The sequence below is a fragment of the Tigriopus californicus genome, chromosome 2 (assembly GCF_007210705.1).
Source record: "Tigriopus californicus strain San Diego chromosome 2, Tcal_SD_v2.1, whole genome shotgun sequence".
NCBI lineage: Eukaryota > Metazoa > Arthropoda > Copepoda > Harpacticoida > Harpacticidae > Tigriopus > Tigriopus californicus.
This window is the reverse complement of record NC_081441.1, coordinates 11,858,449-11,870,365: the sequence shown is the minus strand read 5'-3', so window position 1 is coordinate 11,870,365 and position 11,917 is coordinate 11,858,449. Positions and strand designations below refer to the sequence as shown.

The 11,917-nt window shown below is 41.6% G+C and overlaps 1 protein-coding gene across 1 annotated transcript; it reads right to left on the bottom strand.

Moving 5' to 3' along the window:
* Window positions 1-7,884: 7,884 nt before the first annotated feature.
* LOC131892681 (coagulation factor IX-like) lies at window positions 7,885-9,889 on the bottom strand. The gene is made up of 6 exons (XM_059242506.1): window positions 9,335-9,889; window positions 9,065-9,137; window positions 8,763-8,995; window positions 8,522-8,693; window positions 8,170-8,440; window positions 7,885-8,092 (listed from the first exon to the last, which is right to left on the bottom strand). The coding sequence occupies exons 1-4, from the start codon at window positions 9,658-9,660 to the stop codon at window positions 8,585-8,587; spliced, it is 741 nt and encodes a 246-aa protein (XP_059098489.1). The 5' UTR covers window positions 9,661-9,889; the 3' UTR covers window positions 7,885-8,092; window positions 8,170-8,440; window positions 8,522-8,584.
* Window positions 9,890-11,917: the final 2,028 nt, after the last annotated feature.

Sequence of the window (11,917 nt, the reverse complement as noted above, 5' to 3'; positions counted from 1 at the left end):
AACCCGAAAGTTCCTGAGACCCCGGAGATAAAAATCACACTTTTGAATTGCCCATAATATAGCCGAGCATTCCAACTCCACTGTTGCATAATTTTTCTGAGCAGGGGACAGGGCCCTGGACCCACACTGTATCAAACGAGGTTGTCCTTGTAAATTTCTCTGCATGAGAGCGTATCCCAGACCATTCAGGCGGGACGCATCTGTCAGGAGCTTGGTCCTGAGAGCAGGGTCAAAGGGAGCCACAACTGCTGGAGAACACAATAAATCTTTGGTGTGACGAAACTCTAATTCTGATTCTGAGACTGATCTAGGCGTGGGATAATTTCTGATGGAATCAGTCTTGGAAGGATTGGGTCGAACTCCCTCCGGGCTGAATACAAATCCAGCAAATTTCATAGTTTGGCCGACGTCTAGCTTGTTCAGTGACAGTTTGATCCCTGCATCACGACAACGTTTCAGGACAACGCGTAAACGGGGGAACAATTCATCTCTGGTTGGTGCTTGAATCAACATATCGTCAACTATTTTCATTAACCATTCCAGGCCAGATACAGCCTCGTCCGATCTGGTGTTGAAATGGTCCGAGCTAGAATTCAACCCCATCGGTGCCACGGTATATCTCCACTTGCCACCTTGCCACTGGGGAGAAGGAATACAGTGAGGAGGGAGTCGTAATCAAGTGGCACTTGAAAGTAACCATGCAGCGTCTATTTTAGCGAACCAACGCGAATCAGGTCTAATTTGTTTGATAAGATCCGGTGCTGAATAAAAGGGATGTATTGGGCGTTTAACTGCCTAATTGAGTTGTCTATAGTTGGTCACCAACCGTACTTTTGTTCCACTGGGCTTCTTAACAAAATGAGCAGGCGATGTCCATTCGGTTGCTTCAGTACAAGGCACCACTACTTTTGCTGAAATGAGTTCTTTCATCAACAGATCAGACGGCCTTTGAATGTGGATTGGGACTGGACGAAGGGTTGTTACTTTCAAAGGTTTAACCGTCACCAATAGGTCCAACTCAATTGTCATCTCTGGCCCCCTGATCGCCCCCGAGGCATTGCCCAAAATTGTGACCAAGACATCAGAGAAATCAGCCTTGACCTTCTCTATGGAGTACACATTCAATGAGGACGACTTCACCACCGTGCAAATACTCGCAGAGGGGAATTCTGGTGATAGAATGTCCAATTTGATCAAGTCATACCAACTGATTAAAGAGCAGGTTAGATCAGGGGACACAATGGCGGTGACAGCTGCTTAAGGACCACCACCAACAGAAAAGGACAATGGAGACAGTGCCCACATTTGACATCGGTGATCCATTGGCAGAAACAAGTTTGATTCGAGATGGGATGGGCTTAATGTCACACGGTATTAACGATCCAGGGATAACAGTTAGTGTAGTCCCCGTATCTGGAATAGCCCTCAGTAGAATATTAGCCCCCAAGACCGAAAACTTGCATTTCAAGATGATGGTGGCCGTAGGATGACCTGCATCAGTAGTCACAGCTGAAATGCGAGCTGGAGATGGAGTGCGATCACCTTGATCACGATGTCCCGGTGTGATATCCCTGCGGGATCCCTTTCGACCCCGACTCCACGAAGGATTTCTTTCCCTGGAGCCTTCGCGGCTACCCTCCCTTGATGAATAACGTTGAGGTGATGGCAGACGGTGACAAACGCGTGCCAAATGGCCTGGCTTGCCGTAGTCATGACATCTCATCTCCCTGACGGAGCGATTAGTACAACCATGACCTTGGCGCCCACACCCATCACATTCCAAAGCAACAAATTTCTTCTTCGGCATTCTTCTTAAACATGATAATGACCCAAGGTGTAGAGAAGGTTATGAAAAGACGAGGATTTTGATTGGAACAATCCACGTCCAAAGAATTGGAAGCCAAGGTTGGTAATTGCAAGAGTAAAAGGGCGAGACAGCATGGGCATCATCCACAAAACGCGCTGGGCATTCTTTACTCGTACAATACAGTGTGGGCATCATCCACAATTCACGTTGGACATCGCTCTTCCACAATACAGTGTGGGCATCATTCCCAATTCACAGTGGGCATTCTCCACAATGCAGTGTGGGCATCATCCACAATTTACGGTGGGATCATCCATAGAACAGTGTGGGCATCGTCAACAATTCACGATGGGCATTCTCCACAATACAGTGTGGGCATCATCCAGAATTTACGGTGGACATTCTGTACAATTCACGGTGGACATTCTCCACATACAAGGTCGGCATCATCCACAATTCACGGTGGGCATTCTCTACAATTCACGGTGGGCATCATCCATAAAACAGTGTAGGCATCATCCTCAATTCACGGTGGACATCCTCCAAAATACAGTGTGGCATCATCCACAATTCACGGTTGGCATTCTCCACAATACAGTGTGGACATCATCCATAATTCATGGTGGCATTCTCTACAATCAAAGTGGACATTCTCCACAATACAGTGTGGCATCATCCAGAATTCACGGTGGGCATTCTCCACAATGCAGTGTGGACATTCTCCACAATACAGTGTGGACATCATCCATAATTCATGGTGGGCATTCTCTACAATCCAAGTGGACATTCTCTACAATACAGTGTGGGCATCATCCAGAATTCACGGTGGCATTCTGTACAATTCACGGTGGCAATTCTCCACGATACAGTGGGGCATCCTCCACATCTCACGGTGGGGCATTCTTCACAATGCAGTGTGCCCATCATCCACAATTCACGGTTGGCATTCTGTACAATTCACGGTGGACATTCTCCACGATACAGTGTGGGCATCCTCACCATCTCACGGTGGGCATTCTTCACAATGCGTGTGCCCATCATCCACAATTCACGGTTGGCATTCTGTACAATTCACGGTGGGCATCATCCATTATACAGTGTGGGCATCATCCACATCCACGGTGGGCATTCTCCACAATACAGTGTGGGCATCATTCATAATTCACGGAGGGCATCCTCCACAAAAACACTTTGGATTGGTCTTGTAAGCTTTGGATTTGAATCTTCATTGCACCAAACTCCAAGATCCGGAGCCAGTTATATTTGATTTTGGTGGACATCTATGAATGCCTCCTGGGATATATCCATTCCCATGGCTAGATTCGGATCTACTTTTGATTGAACATACTTCTGCCATGTCTGCGAAAAGTTCTTGTTCAATTTTCTCTCGCAAAGAGAAATGAAAAGAAGGTTCTCAGGTCATCCGCCGTGAGTTGCAAACCCGGAAAACTTTGTATGCGTAGCTTGTTTTAAAAGGGAAGCCTTATTGCTTTCGATTGACGGCATATCAATAAGTATGTCAACAATAGTCTTAATCTGAACTGATGGATCATCATAAACTTGTCGGATCTGAGCGATAGCTGTGGTATAATTGTCGTCGATTTCAGGGAGAAATTCAACCAGTTGCAACGCTTGTCCTTTAGAAACCCGTTTGAATTCTCATAAAAGTTCAATGGGACCCTTGCCAATCTGCTTAAGCCTTGACTCCGCTCTATTCCATTGTAATTTAAACGTGGGATAGGCAAGGATATTCTCCCTAGAGAATGGCGCACGTCCCGGGTAACATCGTATTGTAAACCCATAACGGCTGCTAACTGAGGAGTGAGGCCCACTACGATTCCTTCCGATTGAGATCCCGACGATTCTTGACAGTTAGCAATTCCTTCGGAAAACTTGTCAACTTCCAATCGCAGCCCTCCGAATGTTTGTATTTAGGAATCAATTGCTTCGGATTCCGGTTCATTGCCACTGCCGTCGAACTCTGCCAAAACGTCTTGATGGCAATTATCGAGTTGTTGAAATTTCAGCTCAAGATCGCCCCAAAGCAATGATAGAGTTTCAATCCTATGAGGTTTATCTTCAATTGCCGAGGCAGCAGCTCTCAATCATGAATTTTTTCAAGGGTATTCGAAACTCGGGTAAACGTCGCTTTAAACACGTCGGCTCTTCAAAGCACTAGTTCGAGAGGCTTTAATCAGACAAATTTGCCGCATTTTGGCCTTTTTGGCGAGCACGCGCTTCCCCATTCTTCGACAAGTCTCAAGTAAAGGCCCGATATCGCCCGTGTAAACTAATGAGATTAATCTTAGGGAGGATCACACCCGCGTGATATTGGCAAATGGCGCCAACTTGGGGGTGTGTTTCCAAATATGTTCAAAAACTGATGAATGTTAATCGTCGAAGCTATTGAACGACATTGACCGACTGGGGGAGCAATTTCACTGTTAAGACACAACTTTCAAGGGTTTTACCGATTCAGATTTCCGATGATTGGGATGCACCAAGATTCGCCAATATGAACCATAAGATTGTATACTTCGAGTATCTCTTGCATTGAACTCTCCGGGGTAACTTGGAAAATAGCCCAAGGTAACCAATCCGAATGTTGTACTTGCCACCGGAATATCACGTTATCGAAGGGCCATGTAAAACTAATTATTGTGGGCACGTAATACCTACACTTACAGTTATATTTACTTTCAGAAATGAACACTGGCTCTCAAAATGGCTTTTTTTATTTTCCTATAATCCCTAAACAAAACACAAATTTGAACATTGGCCTTAAAAACTGTCATTAGGGTCAATTTATTTTTGATCTTCAAGCCAAATTGAATTTCAGGGCCGGTTAACAAATTATAAATGGTAACCCAGTTCATGGGCAGACCCTCGAGATTGTGACTTTCGAAATAACAGTTTGACAAGAAAACATATAATTGCAGCGGCTAATACTGTACATCTAATCATTAATATAGTCAATTGGGGAGATGGATGGATGAATTTGTCCTTCAAGTGTCAAAGCTAAATTTTGAAGGCAAAAAAAACAAATGGGACGGTGAAGACTCATAATTTTTCTGTTAGGATAAGTTGTCAAAAGCTTATCTGATCAAGAAAATGGGACGGTGAAGTTTGACTCTTAATTCTACTCTTAGGATAAGCTGTCAAAAGCTTGTGTCTCTGACCCAGACGCAGACGAAAATTCTAATCCAATGTTGTGTTTGCTACATAACTTTATCTATATCTCTTGAGTTGCCTAAGTTTAGTTGTGGGGTCAGCTTTGGCCAAGCTGATCTATTCAACAAGATGTACGAAATGCGCATTTGGAAACAAGTGAACGGTTTAGGAGATTACAATTTTTGTTTCTGTTCACAGTCCAAATATCCAGAAGTCCGTGGCTACACTGGCGATTAAAAGAAGTTGGAAATATTGCTGTAGTGCAAAAATCGCCCAAGGATGACATTCCAAATTTGAATGAGACAAAGAAAAAAGTGCATTCTTACACATATGCACTAGTTATGTCATAATGTCAAGCTATACTTGAGTAACATTTGACACAGGAAGACTTGTATATTTCATTTCAAGTACTTTTTCAACACTAATCTGAGTTTCCTCGTAAGGTTTAAGGTTGTGGCACGTCCTGTTGCTTTTGTTTTTGTTTAACTAAACAAGATATTAATAGAGTAAAACAGGCCAAAAGGTAATTTAAATAGAAAATGGGAAAATTCAAATTTAAAAAGGACATAGATTTTTCACAAATTCCTTGTCAGGACCCCAGTGCCTTACATGCCTTTAGGAAAATAATTTATTGAAACTTCAAACCTTACGTAAATACGTGGGTACATGGTCGAGTTCACCCTGAGGATATGACTTTTCTTATATTCGGCACTGCTATTCGATTTCAGGTTGCTAAAATTGAAAACAAAATTACAGTAAAAATTACGAACTATCATTTGAGATTTACAAACTCCTTGTTAAGGATGTCCATTTTAGTTTACCGTTGTCAAATCTGAACTTGAATATTGGCTTACTGCTTGTCCCAGATACGTCAGCTAAACTATGATGTTGGGTATTGTTTGGACTTGATTCAATTGGAATGTTGATTAAATTGCATCATATGACCTTAACCTTTTAGTGATTAAACCACACCACAAAAAATAACTTTCAATAACTGCCATAATCATGAAACTACGATAAATTTAACTGAACTATAACATGTTTCAGTACTTAAACCAAATTTTGACCAAATCTTCCCCAAAAGTGCACAGTTTAATGATGCACATTAATCTTCACATATTTGTTGTCAGTTCAAATATGTGTTGTGTTTAGGGATTATATGATTTTCCTGTGCTCAAGAAGGAACTAAAATCGTGTAAGAAAAAGAACGAAACGAAAAAGATATTGGGAAAGAAAAATAGGCTTAATAATCACGAAACTTCATAAAGGACGTGACAACTAAGTGTAAAGAAGTTTTCCGAACGCCCGGTATGGCCCTTTATTGTCCTGTTCTTGGACGGACCAAGTTCATTAGATCTTGGACCTTCATCTCCAACCGTGGAAAATCCCGCCAATCAACAAAACTATGCTCTAATAGCAGTGGAGCGAGAACTTATGATTAGGGTTGGTTTGGGGGGATGGATTGGGCAACTACATTTGAATAGGAAAGAATTTTAAGAATAGGGGTGGGACAACGAATATTAGCGAGAGAGGTGTTTATAGGAATGGGAGTGGATTTGGTACTTAAGTGAAGAGGATGGAAATGGAAATGGGAGAGGGAGTGGGAGGTAGAGGGGGGAGGGAAGAAGCCAAAAGGATTAAGAGATGGAGATGGGACGGGCTTAGTATTACAAAGAGGGGTTAGCTCTAAAACAACGAGACTGAACTTGTCTGTACCTTTGCTGCGTCCTTTGCGGCCACTCCAATTGGACGCAGGTACAACGTACATTAAAGCACGTCTTATGTTTCATGGACTGACGGCACATGTACGGGTGAAAAAAAGGACAATCTACCTTTGAACATCCCTACTTCCCATTGTATTTCTCAAGGCCGAACTTGAGAAGTTTTTGACACCATTTAGGGTGGTCAAACTGACAGCCTTTTCCCTCATCAGAATAAGGGTGCTTTCGATAAACTTGTTCTCAAAACTATCTTATCCTGTTCTACTTCAAGCCTTTTCAATCTCTGCACTAGGCAAATCAGCCGACTCGTCGACTTCTGGGTGAGCCTATTGGTCAAGCAGTACCTTGGTCTGGTTGACCCAAACAACTAAAGTCACAATGACAAAGGGCTTATTGACTACGGAAGGATCCTACCCTTCCAAGACCAAGTCTAAGCATTTTCTGGCCTCTTTACTGACTTTTCCCAATAAAACTTCCATCATGAATGCAATGAGACTATTGATTGCAAACACAATTAGCAGCGGGATCAAAAGATCAAGAAAAAAAGGGTAGTAAAAATGCTATGCATGGTCGTCTAGAGACACAGAAAAACAACACAAAATATTAATAAACTGTCTCATATCAAACTGAACATACAAAGACACACGGTGAAAAGGGAGATGGTGTGATTGGATGCTTGTGCTCGCACCTAAATTCTAGTCATGTACATCTAAATTCGTTCTAGCCAATAAACAACCAGTCTTCTCATGAAGCTCCCCATGAGAACATGACACAAAGTAATCAAGGAACCTAACCTAGGTAAACAACACAAAAAAACAACCAAACGAACTCAACAAACTGATCTAAGGAATATATGTACAATCAAGAAACTAATGAACAGTTTATCTAAAATGAACACTAATATCTGAGGCCGTGAATCAGCCCTCCGACCTCGAGGTTGCAAGATTTTTAGGATTCATAAATTGTCAGATATTTTACAAGCAGTCCTGAGTATATTTCGCATTATCTGACTTTTGACCCCAATGGAAGCAACTAGTAGTTTGAAACATTTTACCGAGTCTCAATTTCATATGTTCTTTCAGAAAACCACATGGACAATCTCTTTTAGGCCTTTTTGCAAACTTACTTATGATCCAGATGCCTAACGACTGAAATTAAATCTCAATGTTGCACAAGCAAAACATGTTGACTCAACTGGCACTTTTTTATTACGGTTCTAATTGTGATCGGATCCACGAAATGTAATGGGATACCTTGGAATAAACGCCCGGTCTCGAACCGCTTCCACAATTAGTAGGACCAAAAGCCACAATGCCAGCCTGATACCATGGATCAAATTCAGATTCACGGACAACCATTGGGCCGCCCGAATCTCCTCGGCAAGAATCCTTACCTGAAATTCAATCGCTACAATGAATACCAATCCAAATTGGTCAAATTTGGGTCATTTAACAATTGTTTAATGCTCACCTCCTAATATGGCGCAAACCAGTCTTTCGGTCACTAAACCCGGATATTTGCTTTGACATTGTTCAGGGCTGACCACATCAAGTTCCACTTTTTGCAGAAGCGGCTCTGAAACTCCGTACTTGTCAATATTCAACTGCTGTTGTCGTCTGGGTTTGTCGGTAACTCCCCATCCTACCACCGTCACTTTGGAATCGGATTCAAGGGAAAATCCGGGGTCATTCACGGTCCAAGGTAAACAAACTGGCACCACACTGGATTTCAAAATATCATCCTAAAGATATGGACAAAGATTAAGGCGATTGATTGAATTGATATTCTTCCTTCAAATGCGTTTCTACGATGATGGACTTACTTGAGCAAGGATAGCTTTCCGGTCCAAGCGAATCAAGGCAATGTCAAACCCTTGGGCTAGTGCTCAGATATCAAATTGAGGATGAGAGATGATCTTGGACGGGCTGAACTTTTGAACCGGGTGAGGACTCTCATTTTCTCGTGATACATCCACCTCTCCGATAAGAATTTCCCTGTTTAAAGACAAATTTGCCACTTATTAGACAGCTTTTATCCAAGCGTTGCAAAATATCCAACCTTACGTGACTTTTATTTCAGAGCTGAAGCAATGTGCCGCTGTCAGAACATACCACCCATTAATAAGCGAACCCCCGCAAAGTTGTCTCTTCTTTCCTGCTGAGTTGAATCCACCTAAAAGAACTGCAAAACCAAATTCTGCAGGTTTTGCCGCTTCCCCTTGAATAATGAAAGCCCCAGAGATTTGCAAGGAGCCACACTCGGCGAATTCAGCATTGGGTTCCCATGTTCCCAGAGTCTAATATGAAAAGAAAAAAAAAACCTTGGGTATTACTAAGCCTTCATGATTGAATTGCCAGATACTTACGAAGTCCATCACATCGGCTGTGCTTGGTACACTTGAAGTTTCGGTAAATATCAAATCTGATTGAATTTTTGGCCTTGAATAAATCATATCTGGATTAATTGACCTTAATCATGTTTTTGTTCAATAAACAGAGGCTATAAAAAATTTCTCTCCTCAAAGTCAACGACAAACCGTTTAAAATATCAATCATCCCTTTTTTTCCTAGGTCCCAACGGTATTATACGAACAAGCACAAGTTTCCCTCAAATACGTTGCTCATAGTTTACTAACCTGGGAGTATTCTCAGGGGCCTGAGCCTCGAACAAAAACTGGCACTCTGGATCACAGAAACCCCACCGACCTTTGCCACCCACGTGATGACCTTCTGGAGTGACTTCCGTTGAACACCAAAACTTTCCGTCCGGATCATTCTCTTGGGTGCACACGTTGTAGGGCTTAGCTTTGAATAGGAATGGAAATACACATGGCTGAAGTGTACCATCACTGGCCTGATTGACCCAGCATGTGGTATTTTGTCCAAGAGCAACTTTGTGATTCCAACACTGAATCCATATCAGAATACTCAGCAGCCCAACGTTCTGTAACGGCAGCATCATTGTTATCTGGGTGGTTTTTCATTCCTTCTTTAGCCCGAACTGCTCCGAGTTGTACAAAGTGGAAGTTGAGGAATCCTTGGTTAACTAAACAGGTTCTTATCGCTTTAGGTAAGACCGAAGTTGAGAGAAGTGCATCATTAAAGCGAGCCGTGGCCATGGAGGTGTTTGGACAAAATAATACACAATGGCGATATTTTCGAGAGAATTCCGTTTACTTCAGGGTCCCAGGTAGAATAAGATTTTTTTTTCAACATAAACTGAAATTACGACGATATGGCCATGGAGCACGCTCTCTCTCTCTCTCTCTCTCTCTCTCTCTTTCTTATTTGGTATTGCCAGCTTTTGGTTCAGCTACCAGTTACCATCCAGCCAAGCAAAAAACAGCCAAACGTCAGAAAATTGAATAAACGAACTACTGTTGCTCTCTAGGCTTTTCATCTTCAAACTAACTCCCTCCTTGGAATCTCATCCCAAGTATACTGCATAAAGTTTAGAAGATATCCAATACATTAATGGCATCTGTGGCCCTGGCTAGACGTAGATAGGATCTCAGGGCCAAGATGATCATATTAATTGTTAGAGCAACCACGGATTGCAGTTTTAGTACATCATGAGGACTGGAGAAAATAGTTTTTGAGCGAGAGATAATTTTTTGAAATATTTTTATTCACAATATTATACTTTTTGGGAGTTTTATATTGCATTTCAGAGGAAATATATGGAAGGTGTTACACAGCAGGTGATTATACTCAAAGTTTCTGATAATTTCCTCTATGGGTCCAACATATTTCAATGACTATCTTTTTTCAATATGTTTGTCTTCATAACCTTTCTTCCACAGCATTGCCAAGTTGTATAGAAAGTTCCCAGCTGGCACGTTGATGATTTTATAGATTATTATGGAATTGGCATTAACATAACGGAATTATATCAAAAGAAAGTATCACTTTTGTTGTAGGTTACAAGGTGCCATAATAGTGATGGACATCATTGATTCAAAAGTTAACATGGTCAATTGTTACATCATAACTTCAAAGTTAAAATTCTTATTCCTATATTCATTACTACTTTCCAAAGTGTGTGCTTCCATTCGAACACTGATATGAATTTATTTAACAAGAAATGAACAAATATGAAGTTCTGATACGTTAAAACTTATACTAATATTTTGCCCTTTTAGGAGAAAAATAGTATTTGGCGCAATTTTGATACAATAAAAAAGAAATACTTTGCCCAAGAGGATCAAATGTGTTCTTGACCCCTATTGACTTGTCAAATTCAAGAATTTCGCAGTATGATGACTAACGCCTTACAAAACTTCTAAAAGTTGATGAGGTGAATGTATGACCCATTTACGACCCAAAACCCAAAACAAGTACGAAAAAATGAATCGTCGGAACAAGGTTCCGTGAGACAGATTTTAAGGCATTGCGAATTTCTTAACTTTGACAAGTCAAAACAATTTACAAAAATTGCAGTTTTGCAGTTTTCCGCCAGCCAATTTCCCCCAAAACAAACTCCGGCAACAATAAACACCATCAACAAGCAGCCATATTAAACTCCGCCATAGTAGACTCCCGCAAAATGAAACTCCCCAAACAACGAACTGCTCCACAGAGAACTCCCTCACCGTGAACTCCCTCACCGCGAACTCCCCCGACCGTAATCTTCCCCAGGGAGTCATAAGGAAATTAAAGGAACTTTTCAAGCTGGGTGCGTCAAGGTTGGCCAATATACTGTTAGCTTTGAATTGTATAAGAATGAGAGAGCGAGTTGTCGGACCATCGGATACATGGCGTTGAAGAAGGCTCTGTACGACTGTACTAATACAATGGGCAGTTTAAGATATACGTAGTAACAGGTTTATTTGAATCACAGAAGCATGGTGGAACGTACACATACAACCATGGCCAAAAAATCCTAACTAGTTTTCACTACAATCCCACCTCATATAAATCTAGCGCTAGAATGATTGAACCTTAGTATAAAATAAGGTTTCCATCAATGGGATCAATCTCACGTATTTGTCACGAGCTTGACTTTTCTGCTGAATATCCTCGTCCCAACCCAGTCCCATGAGATGAAGTTGCAATAATTAAATCTTTGCCTTGATGACAAATGGCGCATGCAAACCCAAAGGTGAAAAGAACCCGGCTAGTTTCGAAAGCAAACCTCTTATAGTGAGTTTTGGCTTGTCGGATAATTGGGAAGCAATTTTGAGGGACCACGAATCTTCTGTTGTGTCCCAAACCAATCC